The sequence below is a fragment of the Lactuca virosa genome, chromosome 5 (genome assembly GCF_052849685.1).
Source record: "Lactuca virosa cultivar CGN04683 chromosome 5, Lactuca_virosa_CGN04683_v6, whole genome shotgun sequence".
NCBI classification, from domain to species: domain Eukaryota; kingdom Viridiplantae; phylum Streptophyta; class Magnoliopsida; order Asterales; family Asteraceae; genus Lactuca; species Lactuca virosa.
In genome coordinates, this window is record NC_136430.1 from 206,827,901 (window position 1) to 206,846,702 (window position 18,802).

General features: G+C 41.1%; 1 protein-coding gene across 1 annotated transcript; it reads right to left on the bottom strand.

Annotated features, from left to right (window-relative positions):
* Window positions 1–13,766: 13,766 nt before the first annotated feature.
* LOC145116381 (protein LIKE EARLY STARVATION, chloroplastic) lies at window positions 13,767–16,234 on the bottom strand. Its single transcript, XM_079052721.1, has 4 exons — window positions 15,542–16,234; window positions 14,771–15,366; window positions 14,496–14,683; window positions 13,767–14,364 (listed from the first exon to the last, which is right to left on the bottom strand). The coding sequence occupies exons 1-4, from the start codon at window positions 16,029–16,031 to the stop codon at window positions 13,977–13,979; spliced, it is 1,662 nt and encodes a 553-aa protein (XP_078908847.1). The 5' UTR covers window positions 16,032–16,234; the 3' UTR covers window positions 13,767–13,976.
* Between the last annotated feature and the right edge of the window lie 2,568 nt (window positions 16,235–18,802).

The following is an 18,802-nucleotide window of genomic DNA, read 5'->3' on the forward strand; positions in this document are numbered from 1 at the left end:
ACTCTAGATTAGACATAGATAAACTAAATCAGACATAGTTTATATTTTTGACTTTGCATGAAATCGAAATTCGTATAACAAGTGGTAAAGATCCCTAAATTATTCCCATAATAATTTGCACAGTTTGATAAGTTTTTCCCATTTAGATTGGAAAGGTTTGATAAGTTCCATACAGTTTTAGAAAAACTATGTAATTATATTTAGAAAATGTCCCTTATGCTCTGCCTATTACAAGAGGGATAAAGTAACATAAGTTCATCGGAGAATCATATAATTACATCAGTTTCTTTCAAGTTATGAAAACCTTTATGATTTTGCTTGTATTCCCCCCTGAAAAACATGTAAAACTTGAAAAAGGTGTAGGGGTATGAACTCACCTGACGAGAATGTGCCGATTTAGATGCTAAGTATGAGTTTAGGGCTTGAACACGCGTGAGGTTCCTAGGTAACATGAAGAGATACATAATTGTATCTAATTAGACTTTGATTTACCAAGATAGTAGGACAATACACTCTGAGGCATGAAAACACTTCAATTCAAGTGTTAGGGATGGTACGGGTTGTATCTAAGGAGTGTAGGGCCTAGATAAGGTGTTTACTCTTCAAGTGTAAACCCTTAGGGGAGTTTACGGTCCAAAGACCACATCCCCCATGAGTTTACGGTCGTAAACTCATGAGTGGTGTGTTCTTGGTTGATCAATGACCTTATTTTGTACACGGGAAGGTTCTAAGGTTGATTCCATGGCTTAGGAAGTGATCGGGACATGAAATGGCCTAGGAATTTGGGTTTACGGTCCTTGGACCACCCTTGGGGAGTTTACGGTCGTAAACTCATGGGTTTACGGCCGTAAACCCACCCTTGTCCATGTTTGTCCATTTTCCATGCGTTTTGGTGGTTTGTATGCCATTCATGCAAGTTCTAGACTCAAATACAAGCCATGCAAAGTGTTTGGAGCATTAAAACACCTTTGGAAGGTGTTTACGGTTTTGGGAGACGTTCCCAAACCGTAAACTCAAGTTTATGCTCATTTGGACGTGTTTTAGGGTTCTAAGATCATTCAAGCAAGTTTCAAGGCCATTAGACATGCATTGGAAGGGTTAAGGAGCATCAAAACCCCATGAAAGGGTGTTTACGGTTCTTGAATATTCAAGGACCGTAAACTCATGTTCATGGCCAAAAATTCATGATCTTGTGGTTCTAACTCCATGCATGTAAGGATCTAAGCATTAGAAGAGGTTTGGAAGGGTTTTTGGGGCTTCAAAAACCCCCATTGAAGGAGTTTACGGTTTTTGGGAGGCTCCCCAAACCGTAAACACGAGTTTTTGATGCATTTGAGAGTTTAAGACATGGATTTGCATGCATGTTAGGATAAGCAACTAGTTAGGAAGGATTACTTACCAATTTGGAGCTTGAAAGTGAAGATTCTTGAGAGAGTTCGATTTCTAGAGAGAGAGAGTAGAGAGAGAAAGTTGAAGTGTGGGAAAAGCTCAAATGGTGGTCACTCCACCCTTTTATGTGTCTAGAGTTAGTGACCCGGTGGGAGTACACCCAATACGGACATTAAACGGAGCTTAATATTTTACCCGGGTAAATGACCATTACCCGTATTAGTCGTAGTCTAGAAATTTTCAAAAGATTATTTAGAGTGTTTTCACTCAAATAATTATTTCGTTTCAATACATAGGAAATAATAATAATAATTCTAAATGAATTATTTAATTTGAAAGTGAACGGAAAACCCAAAATAAAATAAATTTTATTAACGGCATGGGTTATGTTAACGGAATATCTTTCGGGTTGTCACATTATCCCCCCGTTAAAGGAAATTTCGTCCCGAAATTTAGAATTTAGATACAATCATGGAATTGGAAAGAGATGCGGGTATTTCGTTTTCATCGAGTCTTCGCGTTCCCAAGTGAATTCGGGTCCCCGCTTGGCATTCCAGCGAACCTTCAATATCGGGATGCGGCTTTGTATCGTTCGTTTGATCTCTCTATCCATGATTTCGATGGGCTCTTCCACAAAGTTCAGGTTTTCGTTGATTTCGATCTCATCCAGAGGAATCACAAGGGTCTCATCAGAAAGACACTTTTTAAGGTTTGAAACGTGGAAGACAGGGTGAATATTGCTAAGTTCATGAGGTAAATGGGGTTTGTAAGCTACGGGACCAATCCTGGCTAGGATTTCGAAAGGTCCTATGTACCTTGGGTTAAGTTTTCCATGCTTTCCGAAGCGTATCATGCCCTTCCAGGGTGAGACTTTCAACAAGACACGGTCTCCAACCTGGAATTCCAAGGGTTTTCGTCGTTTATCGGCGTAGCTCTTTTGTCTATCTCGGGAGGCCTTAAGTCGTTCTCGGATTTGTACGATCTTTTCGGTGGTTTCGCGGATGATTTCTGGACCAGTGAGAGTGCTGTCAGGGACTTGTCCCTTGACCAGCTGTGTGTCACCCAACTCAGCCCAGCACAGAGGGGATCTGCACTTGCGGCCATAGAGGGCTTCGAACGGCGCAGCCTTGATGCTGGTATGGTAGCTGTTGTTATAAGAAAATTCAACCAAAGGAAGATGAGTATCCCATGACGCGCCGAAGTCGATGATGCAGGCTCTCAACATGTCTTCCAAGGTTTGGATGGTTCTCTCACTCTGTCCATCTGTTTGAGGATGGTAAGCTGTGCTCATATCCAGCTTAGTTCCAAGAGCCTTCTGTAGTGACTGCCAGAACCTAGAAGTGAACCTGCTATCCCGATCGGAAATGATGGACACAGGTACACCGTGCAGTCGGACCACCTCTTGGATGTAGATTCGCGTGAGTTTTTCCATTTTGAAGTTTTCCTTGATAGGAAGGAAGTGAGCAGATTTGGTCAGTCGGTCGACAATTACCCAAATGGTGTCATACCCACTCGGAGATTTGGGTAACTTGGTAATGAAATCCATAGTAATCATTTCCCATTTCCATTCAGGTATTTCGGGTTGTTGGAGTAGGCCGGAGGGTTTTTGATATTCGACCTTCACTTTGGCGCAAGTCAGGCACTTGCCCACGAAGGTAGCGATTTCGGCCTTCATATTTGGCCACCAATACAGTTTCTTGAGATCCAAGTACATCTTTTCCGAACCTGGGTGTACGGAGTATTTAGTATTATGGGCTTCGTTCATGACAACCTCTCTGAAACCTCCGAACTTTGGGGTCCAGATTCGGTCCATGAAACAATAGACTCCGTCGTTCCTGATCTCAAGATTCTTATCCATTCCTCTCAGGGCTTCGCCTGACACATTTTCTGGTCTTAAGGCTTCCAGCTGAGCCTCTTTGATTTGCGCGGATAAGTGGGAATGGATAGTCATAGTCAGTGCCTTCACCTTACGACCTGAGTATTCTTTCCGGCTGAGGGCATCTGCCACCACATTGGCCTTGCCGGGATGGTAGCGGATTTCACACTCGTAGTCGTTGAGTAGTTCAACCCATCGCCGTTGTCTCATGTTCAGCTCCTTTTGGTCGAGGATGTGCTGTAGACTTTTATGGTCAGTAAAGATGGTGCACTTAGTTCCGTAGAGATAATGTCTCCAGATTTTTAATGCAAAGACCACTGCTCCCAATTCTAGGTCGTGAGTCGTGTAGTTGACTTCGTGTACTTTCAGTTGTCTGGAAGCATAGGCGATGACCTTGCCTCGTTGCATTAGGACACAACCGAGACCTTGATTGGACGCATCGCAGTAGACAACGAAGTCTTCCGTCCCATCGGGAAGGGACAGGATAGGTGCGCTGCACAAGGCTCGCTTCAGTGTTTGGAACGCAGTGTCTTGCTTTTCGCTCCAACAAAAGGGTACACCTTTCTGAGTTAGAGTGGTTAAGGGTTTGACAATTTTGGAGAATTTTTGAATAAATCTGCGATAGTAGCCAGCGAGACCCAAGAATTGACGGATTTCGGTGGGTGTTTTTCGGTGCTGACCAGTTTTCTATCGCTTTGATCTTTGAAGGATCCACGTGTATGCCCTCCTTGCTTACCACGTGACCAAGGAAAGTAACCTTCCGGATCCAGAATTCACACTTGGAGAATTTCGCGTACAGTTGCTCCGATCTAAGAGTTTCCAACACTAGCCTCAAGTGTTGTTTGTGATCCTCTTCGCTTTTGGAATAGACAAGTATGTCGTCGATGAATACGATAACAAACTTGTCCAGAAAGGGACGACACACCCGGTTCATCAAATCCATGAACACTGCCGGTGCGTTGGTTAGACCGAAGGGCATAACTACGAATTCGTAGTGACCGTATCGAGTCCGAAAGACTGTTTTGGGAACGTCACCCTCATGGACTCGCAGCTGATGATACCCTGATCTTAAATCGATTTTGGAAAAGTAGTTAGCTCCTTGAAGTTGATCGAAGAGGTCGTCTATCCGAGGAAGGGGATAACGGTTTTTGATTGTGAGCTTGTTCAGCTCTCGGTAATCGATACACATTCGAAAAGATCCATCTTTCTTTTTCACGAATAAGATCGGGGCTCCCCACGGCGAGGAACTCGGTCTGATGAATCCTTTACTGAGTAGCTCATTGAGCTGACTAGATAACTCCTGCATTTCTGCCGGAGCTAATCGATAAGGAGATTTGGCTACGGGGGTAGCTCCGGGGATTAAGTCGATACGAAACTCCACTTGGCGTTCAGGAGGGATTCCTGGGAGATCCTCTGGAAAGACATCAGGAAAATTGCAGACTTCGGGGATGCTCTCGAGGTCTTTAACTTCCTGCTTTTCGTTAACGACATGGGCTAAGAATGCATAACACTCCTTCCGCAGGAGTTTCTGGGCTTTGATGCACGAAATGATGCGAAGGTTTGAACTGAGTTTATCCCCGTAGATTACAAGAGTTTCATCCGAAGGAAGATTGAGACGAATAGCTTTTTCGAAACAGAGGATGTCTGCACGATTGGGGCTCAACCAATCCATGCCAACGATGACATCAAAGCTTTTTATGGAGACTGACATAAGGTCAATGAGAAATGAACGGTCGTTTAAGGATAGGGTACACCCTACGTATATCTCGTTAGTGCTCTCTTTCTCACCGTTAGCCATTTCGACGGTAAACTTTTCGGTTAAAGGTTGGGATTTTTGCTTAAGAAATTGTTTGAATGCATGACTAACAAAGCTCCTTTCAGCACCAGAATCGAAAAGAATGCATGCATAAGAGTTGTCGAGGAGAAACGTACCCGTGACAACGTTGGGGTCAGCGACTGCCTCTTCTCGTCCCATGGTTAGAACTCTCCCGGTGTTGTTGGTTGCTGCTGCTTTGGGGCAGTCCCTTTTGAAATGCCCAACCTCCCCACAGTTGTAGCAGGCTCGGCCAACACCTGCTCCAAAGGTTTGAGTAGTTTGCTGAACTGGCTTTCTGCAGTCTCGAGCCAGATGGCCCTTTTTACCACATTTGTTGCAGTGCTTTTCACGACAGAGCCCGGAAGCACGATGGTGGTAACTGCACTTATCGCACCAGGGAAGAGTACCAGTGTATGCACTGTTAGGGGTTTGAGTTGCAGGAGAGGCGACAGGAGTTGTAGCAGCGTGGACTGCCACAGTTTGCTGTCTTTTCGAGGGTCCTTGCGAACCCTGACCCTTTCGCTTGTTCCAGAATTTCTTCTTATTTTCACTACTCCCTTTAGCCGGCTCAGGAGTGGCTATCACTTCGTCGGGCTCGTCGCTATGATCAATCAGGGTTTGCGCCAAACACTTAGCGCTGTCGAAGGTTTCTGGCTTTGCAGCCAAAACATTTCCCTTGGTTGGCTGGGTCAGCCCCCAAATGAATCGTTCGATCTTTTTGCTTTCCGGGGATATCATCCCCGGACAAAGGAGTGCTAGGTCTTCAAACCTAGAAGTGTAGGAAGCAATGTCGGAACCCTTCATCTTCAGTGTCCAGAGTTCGTGTTCGAGTTTCTGCATCTCGCCCCGTGGGCAGTACTGGGCTATCATGAGTTCCTTCAGTTTGTCCCAACCCATGGCATTTGCCACTGGTAGGGTTAAGGACTTGACCCGGCCATTCCACCAGGTTAATGCTTTGTTGAGGAAAGTGCAAGCGGCGTACTTCACTTTGTTGGCCTCGGAGACTGCGCAAATTTCGAATATGGACTCAATCTTTTCGAACCATTGAGTCAGAGCAATAACACCTCCCTTGCCATCGAAAGATGTGGGTTTTGCGTTCATGAAATCTTTATAAGAGCATTCTTTCTGGTGTCCCTGACCACCTTCCTGAATTTGAGGATGCATACCACCTCCCTGACCACCAGATCCACCGGGATTCATTTGTGACATCGCAGCAGCCACGGCAGCAGTAACAGCTGCCTGAAACATGACAGGGTCAAATTGGGGAGGAGGCGGTGGTGGAGGAGTGTCGTTGTTTCTCCTGGTAGATCTCCTTCGGGGAGGCATCTTGATCTGAAATGACCAAGAAAGATGAGGATGGAATTTAGAGATATGAAGCAAGGATATATCTCATAATAATTTTTAGAGTGTTCTACTACGCGATAGGACAGGAAAATTACTTGAAGTAAGTAAACTATCGCTAAGGGAGGAATGAGTAGTAACACTCGGAACGGATTTCCATGAGGTATTTGGTTCGGACTAAAATACTCCCATAGTATTTTATGTTGAATGGATATTAGGTAAGTTATAGGCCTGCTGTACACCACAGTCACTCCCAAGCACATGTTGGCCGTGTCTCGAATGAATATAGTTGATCAGGCTATATTGACCCTAGACATGACTACATCACTGCCCAGGTTTAACCACAGTGCACAACGCCCAATTTACTTATGCTTTGTTCTCTTCGCGATACGGATTTCGGTACTCGGGAATTACTTGTATACTTTTATAAAAATACTTATATTTTAAAAGCATACTTTTAGTTTAGAGCTCTTAGGCCCCTTAGTGTTTATAGTTGTATACCATGTAAGGTTCGGTATACTTAGTTCACTATAAACAAGGGCTCTGATACCAATCTGTCACACCCCGAAACCGATGGCGGAAATGTTCCGGGGCGGAGTGACGTTATGTGGAGTATCACAACCAATGTACATAGCAAGCATAGTAAACACAACCATTACATTACATGAGAAAGTTTTACATTTGTTTGAAAATAAAGTACTACAAGTTTTCTTAGATACATTCGTTAGAACAAAAGTGAAGACGAGTCTTCTATATGCTCCGTCTTCTCCAAAAGTTAGTGGGAGTACCTGTCTATGGATGCCCTGAGAATACAAGCAGTTTTAAAATATCAGCAAAAAGCTGGTGAGTTCATAAGCGGTTTGTTTTCTGAAAAAGAAGATTCAGTTTCCTTTAGTTTCATGAACAGTTGATATCCAAGAAAATCCCATATTTTCTTATATGTAAGTTAATTTGAATAGGATATGAAAAACCATAAGTTATGACCCTGGAATTACTATCCAGTACGAAAGTAGGTAGTTTTAATACATAAAACTATTAGATTAGATCCCTGGAATACCATCCAGTACGAAAGTAGGTAGTTTTAATACATAAAGACTATTAGATTAGCTCCCTGGAATACCATCCAGTGTGAAAGTAGTTAGTTTTAATACATAAAACTATTAGATTAGATCCCTGGAATACCATCCAGTGTGAAAGTAGATAGTTTTAATACATAAAACTATTAGATTGGCTCCCTGGAATACCATCCAGTGTGAAAGTAGTTAGTTTTAATACATAAAACTATTAGATTAGATCCCTGGAATACCATCCAGTGTGAAAGTAGTTAGTTTTAATACATAAAACTATTAGATTAGATCCCTGGAATACCATCCAGTGTGAAAGTAGATAGTTTTAATACATAAAACTATTAGATTAGATCCCTGGAATACCATCCAGTGTGAAAGTAGGTAGTTTTAATACATAAAACTATAGTTGAAATAAAGTAAGAAAAATTCGTAACCAAGTTGGTTTGTTAAATACGTATTGTGAGCCGTATAACCATACTGATATGACCCGTGACCTCCTTGACGTTCTTCAGGCGTCGCTCGATTTACAAAATTTGTCACCCCAGGCGTGCCCGCCTAACTGTAGCTAACAGTTTAGGTGTGGGATTGTCAGTCCCGAATAGATCTATCCACAAATTTCACGTTCTCCCTCCAGGAGACTCTGGTTATACTTCCGGTGAGGATTTATTGGTATCCCGAAGGATATAACGAAGATAAGTCTCACAAGCTAGTATTTACAGATTTTCAGATGATTCAATCGTTTTCGAGTTTCGAATTAGTTTGGAACATAGTAGAGTATAAATAATTAAATACAACATAATTATTTAGCATGATACTCTAGATTAGACATAGATAAACTAAATCAGACATAGTTTATATTTTTGACTTTGCATGAAATCGAAATTCGTATAACAAGTGGTAAAGATCCCCAAATTATTCCCATAATAATTTGCACAGTTTGATAAGTTTTTCCCATTTAGATTGGAAAGGTTTGATAAGTTCCATACAGTTTTAGGAAAACTATGTAATTATATTTAGAAAATGTCCCTTATGCTATGCCTATTACAAGAGGGATAAAGTAACATAAGTTCATCGGAGAATCGTATAATTACATCAGTTTCTTTCAAGTTATGAAAACCTTTATGATTTTGCTTGTATTCCCCCCCTGAAAAACATGTAAAACTTGAAAAAGGTGTAGGGGTATGAACTCACCTGACGAGAATGTGCCGATTTAGATGCTAAGTATGAGTTTAGGGCTTGAACACGCGTGAGGTTCCTAGGTAACATGAAGAGATACATAATTGTATCTAATTAGACTTTGATTTACCAAGATAGTAGGACAATACACTCCGAGGCATGAAAACACTTCAATTCAAGTGTTAGGGATGGTACGGGTTGTATCTAAGGAGTGTAGGGCCTAGATAAGGTGTTTACTCTTCAAGTGTAAACCCTTAGGGGAGTTTACGGTCCAAAGACCACATCCCCCATGAGTTTACGGCCGTAAACTCATGAGTGGTGTGTTCTTGGTTGATCAATGACCTTATTTTGTACACGGGAAGGTTCTAAGGTTGATTCCATGGCTTAGGAAGTGATCGGGACATGAAATGGCCTAGGAATTTGGGTTTACGGTCCTTGGACCACCCTTGGGGAGTTTACGGTCGTAAACTCATGGGTTTACGGCCGTAAACCCACCCTTGTCCATGTTTGTCCATTTTCCATGCGTTTTGGTGGTTTGTAGGCCATTCATGCAAGTTCTAGACTCAAATACAAGCCATGCAAAGTGTTTGGAGCATTAAAACACCTTTGGAAGGTGTTTACGGTTTTGGGAGACGTTCCCAAACCGTAAACTCAAGTTTATGCTCATTTGGACGTGTTTTAGGGTTCTAAGATCATTCAAGCAAGTTTCAAGGCCATTAGACATGCATTGGAAGGGTTAAGGAGCATCAAAACCCCATGAAAGGGTGTTTACGGTTCTTGAATATTCAAGGACCGTAAACTCATGTTCATGGCCAAAAATTCATGATCTTGTGGTTCTAACTCCATGCATGTAAGGATCTAAGCATTAGAAGAGGTTTGGAAGGGTTTTTGGGGCTTCAAAAACCCCCATTGAAGGAGTTTACGGTTTTTGGGAGGCTCCCCAAACCGTAAACACGAGTTTTTGATGCATTTGAGAGTTTAAGACATGGATTTGCATGCATGTTAGGATAAGCAACTAGTTAGGAAGGATTACTTACCAATTTGGAGCTTGAAAGTGAAGATTCTTGAGAGAGTTCGATTTCTAGAGAGAGAGTAGAGAGAGAAAGTTGAAGTGTGGGAAAAGCTCAAATGGTGGTCACTCCACCCTTTTATGTGTCTAGAGTTAGTGACCCGGTGGGAGTACACCCAATACGGACATTAAACGGAGCTTAATATTTTACCCGGGTAAATGACCATTACCCGTATTAGTCGTAGTCTAGAAATTTTCAAAAGATTATTTATAGTGTTTTCACTCAAATAATTATTTCGTTTCAATACATAGGAAATAATAATAATAATTCTAAATGAATTATTTAATTTGAAAGTGAACGGAAAACCCAAAATAAAATAAATTTTATTAACGGCATGGGTTATGTTAACGGAATATCTTTCGGGTTGTCACAATTTGATTGCCTTAATTGGGGTTATTTAGACTCAGTAATGGAACAAATGGAATTCGGAGGAAAATGGAGAAGTTAGATCAGGGGTTGCTTATCGGCTAGAGCCTCAGTAATAGTAAACGGGTCAGCAACTAAAGAGTTTGACCTTGAAAGGGGAATCCATCAAGGGGACCCATTATCCTGTTTCCTCTTTATCCTGGTTGCCGAGAGCCTAAACATTGACATGGAAGAATCCGTGGAACAAAAGATCTTCAAAGGAACATTCCAAATTCCGGCCCAGTCCTATCTCATTTACAATACGCAGATGACATGATCTTCCTAGGTTCTTGGTCCATTTCCAATGCCAAGAACCTTATTAGAATATTGCGTTGCTTTGAATTATCTTCTGGTCTTAAGATAAACATGTTGAAGAGCAAAATTTTTGGTTTGGGGGTGAACAATCTTGAAACTGAATTGTTAGCTAGGAGTATATACTGCTTTGTTGGTTGCACACCTTTCACGTATTTGGGAATGCCAGTAGGGGCTGCCATGTCAAGAATACCACACTGGAGCTCCCTCATAAATAAGTTCCAATCTAAACTATCTAAGTGGAAAGCATCATCACTTTCTTTTGGCGGAAGGTTAACATTATGTAAATCCGTACTTGGCAGTCTTGGAACATACCTATTCTCACTATATAAGGCTCCTGTAAAGATAATCAACATCCTAGAAAACCATAGAAGGTATTTCTTTTGGGGAGGGTCATTAGAAAAAAAAAACAAAATGTCATGGATAGCATCGGACAAGGTTCTCTCCAGAGTTGATGACGGGGGCCTCGGCATCGGAAGCTTGAAAGCTCAAAATCTTACACTACTAGGGAAGTGATGGTGGCGTTTCAAATCAGATAAAAAAGAGTTGTGGAAGGATGTCATAACAGCCTTATATGGTAATGATGGGGGTTTCAATGCTCCCTCAAAGGCAAAGAGAAAAGGTTTCTATTGGGGCACCATTGTGAATTTGCACTCCACCTTATCAAAACGTGACTTAGACTTGCAAAACCTCTTCATAAATCCCAATTCAAACCAAAATGATGGGCGGTTTTGGAAGCTTGAGCCATCGGGTGTATACACTATAGCTTCATTGAGAAACCACATCGACAACAAGCTCCTACCAAAAACAAACATTTCTTGGATCTATAACTACCTTGTGCCTCGGAAAGTAAACATCCTAGCATGAAGAGTTTGTCATGGTAGGTTACCAACAAAAGAAAACCTACACAAACTAGGAATTGGCTCCAACACAATGTGCACCCTCTGCAACCGGCATGCAGAATCAGAAACCCACCTATTCACCTCCTGTCCAGTTTCATTAGAAGTTTGGGGAGATATTAGATTATGGTGGCACTTATTTCCAACAGGTTTGCATTCGGTCTCAGAACTACTTCAGTGTAAGAATAACTTACATCTAAGAAAGACCTAGGATTGTTTCAAGAAGCTATATCTTTGGTATTTATCTGGGTCATCAGGAAATTCAGGAACAAGCTAGCTCATTCAGTCAAACCCATCTCACCTTCAGGTCTTTCTAATGAAATCCAGACCCTATCATATCTATGGATAAACGCTAGACATAAATCTAAAAAACTTAGATGGCTGCAATGGTGCTGCAACCTAATCCTTGAATCCAATCCGCTATAAGTTCATGGGGTGGGGTTGGGTCAATTAGGTTCAGAGGTTAGTTTTTAAGTTTTATTCTTCTAAAAATCCTAGCATCTTGGTGGTATGCTTGCTTTGCAGTCAAGTGTATGTTGGTTTGAGTTTATTGCTTTTCAATGTTTTTAGCAGCAGGGAATCAAGCTTTTAACAAAACAGGTTAAATGTTTAAATCTTGATATGTTATGTAACTTTTAGATGTGGGGGGGGGGGGGGGTGTAACGCCCAGTTATGTATCGTTTCATATTTCGGGGCAGTGATCAAAGATCGGGTATTAGCAGGCTCAGGACCTTTGAAGAATTGAGATCTGGACTCATTTGAAGGTGGGTGATGTAGTTTAGATGATCCGGGTGTTCGGTTTGTGTTTTAGAGCCAAGGGGTATTTTGGTAATATGTCAGCTCGGGCTTTTTTGGAAAAAGGGATTTCGTTCCGGATATTGTAAAGCAAGTATGAGTTGATTGAAGTGTAGAGCTTCTCCTTACCTTTTAATAGATGTAAGGATTGTCGAAATCGGGTTTATAACGAAGAAGTTATGGTCATCGGATGAATTTAGGGTTTAAGGAAAAGCCCTAGTACGTGGGGCGTACATAGGGCGTACTCAGTGCGAAGACCTTATGCGAAGCGTAATTTGGTGTACGCTTAGCGTACTGCGAAGGATGGATCGGGAGTGCGAGGCCTCGTACGCTGGGCGTACGAGGATTACGCGGGGAATACGAAGTGAATAAGAAACCCTAATTTTAGGGTGTTGCACCATATATAAACACCTTAAGTCGTTACAGCTGGCCTCTTTACCCGCCTTTAAGCCTCCAAAACCCTAGAAGTCATCCCTTAGCCTCCATGGTTGTGCATTTGAGTTCCTAAGAAGATTTTGGTGGTTGTTTTGCTCCTTGTAAAGGAAGTATAGAAGTTGGAAGGTGCTTTGCTTGGTGAGAAGGTTATAGATCCAGAATCATCACCCTTGTTGTAAGCTTATTGAGGTATCAAGTTCAAACATTGTCTTCTCCATGATTAGATCTCTTCATGTCTTCTCCATGATTAGATCTCTTCATTTCTTTGTTTTAGCTCTCGAGAGATAAAGGAAATGGCTTCACCAACCCGTTGCAAGCCCGGTTTCTTCCAACCTGCTGCTCCCGCAGGCCGACGGTACCACATCCCTGTAGAATTTTGTTAAAGAATAATAAAGAGAAAGCTCTCGAGAGATAAAGTAAACGGCTTCACCAACCCATTGCAAGCCCGGTTTCTTCCAACCTGCTGCTCCCGCAAGCCGACGGTACCACATCCCGACTGTACCGCCGGTACCCACCACCCAAACCACGACGACTCCCTTCTCCCTTAATCGGGATTAAATGGAATATTATTACTGAATTATGATTTTTGGGCTTATGGACAAAAAATTGGAGTTTTTCGAATATATGCGCTCAATACATAAATAACACACTTAAACAACTCTTTCTAAAAAAAAAGTAATAACACACTTAAACAAGAGTAATCAAACAATCATTTACATATATATCTACACAGACATAAAGATATATACGCATACAAACATAAATGTATACATATGTTTGTTTTTAGGGAGGAGGGAGTCTTTCGCTACCAACCCACTCAACTCACTGTCACATCAGATTTTCTGTCTCATCTTTCTTCCATCTTTTCCAACCCACAACACATAAAAACCTTGTCTTTTGCAACTCACTCAACCCACTCAATTAAAAAAAAATACAAAACAATTAAGGTATAAGTCTTAAAACACATGGTACAAGAGAAAAAGAGAAAGAGAATAGAAAGAGAAAGAGGATGAAGCATGTTAGTGAAGCCACGTAAACAACCCACCACTCCCCATCCATTCAAGAGGGAGTGGTACCTCCTCCCCATTTTACATTCTGTTTTATGCTTCATAAAACCTACTCTACCACACGTTTATCTACATTCTTATCATTGTGAATTCATATTTCACGATCTTCATCACAATCGAACATTAAGCTTTGTGTTTTTACTGATAATCATACAACTCTTAATGTGAACTCTCAGACTCGATAATTACCATAAACCATCTATATACAAATACAAAGATGAAAAATATACACTCTAAGTTTAATGATAAAGTAAATAACATTATCCCCCAAACCCAAAAAAGGTGAAACCTTATGAATTCTCACATCTTTATTACAGACTGTGCAGTCTCATTCAGATTCAGAGTCCCTCTCAGAAGGTTTTTTGACTTGACGTAAAGGGACAGAGTTTTCGAAGCAATGATAAAAACCATAATGAGGGTGTCTTTCGTACCACGTGTCTTGCTGGACATGGGTGTCCCAATGTTCACCGCTGCTGCTCTTCCCATATTTGTGGACCCACCCTGACCCATTGTGACCTTCACCCCATGTTTTATTCCATCGTTCCCCATATTGCCCCTCCCACCATGTTTCTCCCTGTTTCACACCATGCCCATTTTGGTCAAAGTGCTCGTCCCATTTATCCCCCCATTTCGTCCACCTGTCACCCTCCAAACGTTCTGCCCATTTATCCGTGTACTTCACGCTCCCTCCTTGACCATCGTACTTCTCACCCCACCTGAACATCATAAATTTTTTTTAATATCTCTGTTACATTGTTCAAAGGATAAATAACCATTTTACCCTTATATCTAATTTACCCTTCTTTTGTTATAGCAGCCTACTTTTACATGATTATAATGTGGTTACCTTTCATGCCAAACATGAGCATGACCAGCATCTAGTTGTGTAGTTGGATCAATGGAGCACCATTTGTGGGCCCACTTCTCAGCTTGACCTCCACCATAATGTTCAAACCATTTTTCCTGCCACTCACCACCATTTCCATTCTTCCCCCATTTATCTGCACTCTTTTCAATATGCACACACCCTTCAATCTGCATCATATAAACCATGGACACATTTAACCATCATACATGCATATTACAAATAAGGAGTAAATGACCATTTTACCCTTGTCATACCTGTGCCAACGATTCTTTCCAAAATTCCCGCCAAACATTCCCAAAAGCATCACGACCCGATTTCTCAGATCCAAGTTCCTTATACCCAAACTCATCAGAAGCTTCCCAATATTTCTCTTCCCATTCAACAGATTTATCAGCACTAACACCTCTAGTCAAAGTCCACCTACACACCTTTCCATCTGCTCTCACTTCTGTCCCTGTTTCTTTCCACCACATTGATCCTTCAACATTAGTGCCATCTGTCACTGGGTCCACGTCAGCAAGAGCATGAGCTGCAGTTTCTGCATTTCTTGAAAACAAATTATCAACTTCTTGTGCTTCTATCAGTTGAGCAGTTTCCAAAATGGGACTTGAAAGATCCTGTTTTTCAACCTCTTTAAGGGACTGGAATGGTGGAAGTGGAGGATTCTTGGTTTTGCTTTCGAATGGGAGAATGAGATGAGTTGAGGAAGGTTCTAATTCCATTACTGGGTTTGGTTGAATGGGAGATGTTGAGGTTTTTCTACTTGATGCAGGGGTAGATCCGTCATTTTCATTGGAAGGTGGTATCCATGACCAGAAATTTGGACCTGGTGTTCCGATACTAGATGATCCTGATGTACACACAAATATGATAAAATTGATAATTGGAAATGAAATAAAATCGAGAAAATGGCAAGAATATTCAAACACCTAATTTGATCCTTCAGTACCACATAATTACTTCTAAAATCACATCAAAACATCTCCTAATAAGTAAATAAGTTCGAAGATTGAAAGGGGAATTACCTTGCTGTGAATCCCCAAATATAGAAACCTCTCTGCCATCGTCATTATCCAGATGGCCTAATCCGTAGGACTCATTCTCAATCGGCATTTTCTCATCCCTTAGAAGTGTACTAGCAACAGCAATTGCAGCAGCGGCCCGATCGATCACCTGTGTTCTTTGAATTTTATCCCTCTCCTCAGTGGGAACTTCAAGTATCTTCAAGAACTCACTGCTCTTCGTCTCCAAATCCTCGTCTCCTCCGCCGTTATCCTCGTCTCCGACCACGTTCTCTACAATTTTCTTGAACTCGATTTCCTTCCTCTCCCTGTCCATCGCCTTTCTCCACATCCCCAGATACGATTCTCCGCCATCTGAAACCCTAGTAACTCCCAGACTCGGTCGTTTACCTCTGGAATCGCTTGAAAATAAGAAGCGTTGCGGCGCTTCTGGCAATCGGTGGTGGTTCTTTGTGTAACATGGTGTGAATGTGATGTAAAATTTCGACGCCATTTCCGATTAGTGAGGGAAACTAGTATAGATCATGGGATAATGGTTGTGAATCTGCGAATGGAGTTGTGATTATAAGTTGTGAAACGAAGGCAGCATATACTTTTCTTGGAGAACAGAAAGCGTTGCTTAAATTTGAAGGTAGGCCTGGCAGATAAGAGAGGGAACGTGTGTCACGGACTAGTGCTGTGTCGACATTAACTTTGACGAAGCCATATAAGCACAGACAAAAATCTCGGTTAAGTTTTAGCTTTAAAAGAGTTATGTATTTTTGACTTAAACATGACCAAAAAGATCAGAAAATAATCACATTTTACAAATTTATCATAAAATAACTAGCAAAAATGCTTATAAATAATTTTTTTTAATAAAGATGAAAGTGATTATGCTTAGCATTTACGATGTTCTTCAAATTTGTGAAATACCATAATATCTTTTTTTTTTTTTTTTAAATTTACTATAAAATAGTCAAAAAATAAAAAATAAAATAAAAGATGATCGATATAGCCACGATGCGGTGAAGTGGTTTACCGCATAGTGGTGATTGTCACGTCACCACGACACAATGGGCAACTCGTCAGGACGCGGCACTGCTATGGACTCAAAACCATAAGTCTCAGATCTTGAGTCTTATTTAAAGAATGTCGGGGCTAGGGTTCCCCCAACCCCTACCTCTATTTACTCCGAAGAAGATATCCCAACACCCTAGTCTCCCCCTCTCATGTTCTAAGCCTCATTTCTATGGATTTGGTCTTTTAGAGGAAGATGTTGTGCTTAGTGAGTCCTTGAGCCTTCAAGCAAGCCAACTCTAACATTCAAGCATCTCATAGATAGATGTAAGCATCATAGATCTAATCTTAAGGTTTATTCTTTGAAGATCTAGAAAATGAACAAGTTTCTTCATGTTGTGTAATTTTGAGAGACTATTTATGATAAATTCTGCAATTTTATCACTCTTCGAGGTCCCAAGAGTGATATATGTTTCAGATCTAGATTTCTAGTTTGTTTTGGTGCCAAGCTTGAGGTTTTGACCCCATTTCTCACTATTTTGACCTACGTTGGTAAAGGACATGCATTGGACATGCATGTACATAAAGTCAAGATTTTTATGAACCTTTGGGATGCCAAGAAGCCTTATGGAAAGTAATAGGTTTTGTCTTAGCGGATTAAGTGCTTAATAAAAGTATTAAGCTGCCAGAACTAACACAGCATAGTAATGATTTGACCACGACACGACGCTTATATGATTTGCGTCTGTTTTGTTAGACCAGGCCATGACGTAGTAAATGGTGTGCCACAACGTGGTGGGTCGTTGACCTTTGACCATTGACCGTTTACTTTTTTTACCAATCAAGTAAGGGAAAAATAATATGTTTCCCCATGAAAAGGATTAAGAGAAGAAAGACTATTTTGTGGAGAAAGTTAAGTAATGTTCCTTAATTTCTAAATTGGGAACTAATTGTTGTTTAGTGGCTCAAAGTAGTGTCAGTGCCACCTAGTTGTGGTGTACATTACATGTAACACCCATTTCAGGTATGAACTAATCCATCATATTGTAAGTCTTCATTCTGGGTGGCCACAACATTGTGGAGCCTCACCACGGTGTGGCGATGATTTCGAATATCGTGCCCGCCACGGTATGACCATATATATGCCACGATGTAGCAGCTGTTTTTAATGAAACCCTAATTTGCAGGCTTTGCGCCCTATTTAAAGGAATGATGAGACTATGGTTTATTCATCCTCAGCTTCCATCACTCTTAAACCCTCAGAAACCCTAACCCTTATCTTCTTTGAAGCTTTTGGATCTCATTTATTAGCTTTTGGTGATTTTTAAGGAAGTAGAGGAAGATTTTGTGCAAGAGACCAGCAATCAACACTCCCCAACCTCTGAAAGCACCTTGTTGGACCATTTGCAAGGCTCTTGATCTAGTTTTTTATCTTCTCCTTAGAGATCTAGAGTTATTTTTCTTAATAAACTCTTTCATTGGATTTCGAGTGGAGCAAAGAGATAAATTTTGCAACTTAATGACTCTTAGGAGTCCCAAGGACCTTATATCTCATAGATCTTAGAGTTGGTTGTGATTTGGAAGTCTTGCATGAGATTTGGGTCCCTTTTTCCTCTTTTAACCTAGATTTAAGGAAGTACATGCATGGGGCATATATATCCATAAAAGTTTACATTTTTAGAGATCAATAGGACCCTAAAAGCTTTCTGGAAAATTTAGGCTTGTATCTTTTGTGATTAAGGACTTAATGGATGATTTGTACATCTTAAATGGCCTTTAGAACCTAGGTTTCGAGATATTGTCTTAATGGATAAAGTTTGAAACTTTATCCATCAAGACATTGGGAAAGAGTAGATTTGTGCTTTTTAGCCCCTGAAAATGAGTTAAGAGCAGCTTAACTCGAATAATCCATTCAGCTTGGCCCCCACGGCGTGGCAGCTAGAGACCAGTCGAATGTCTTGTCGTTTTGTGCCCACGGCATGCCCAAGGAAGGCCACGACATGGAGGAGTGTTGATGATGTTGACTTTGTCTTTGACCGTTGACTCTTTGACCTAAGTTGACTTTTGGACAACTCTTAGTTTTTGGGAAGTGGATTGAGGGTGTAGCTTGTATGATTGTCTAGGTGGGGTATAGCACATGTATTTCGGCAGTGAGAGCGGCAGCAGCTGAGTATCGACTGAGAGGTGAGTCTTTTCATTGTACTCATGTGTAACGTCCTAAAAATTTTAAGGTAAAAAAATTCATTTTTAATTAAACCATAAATA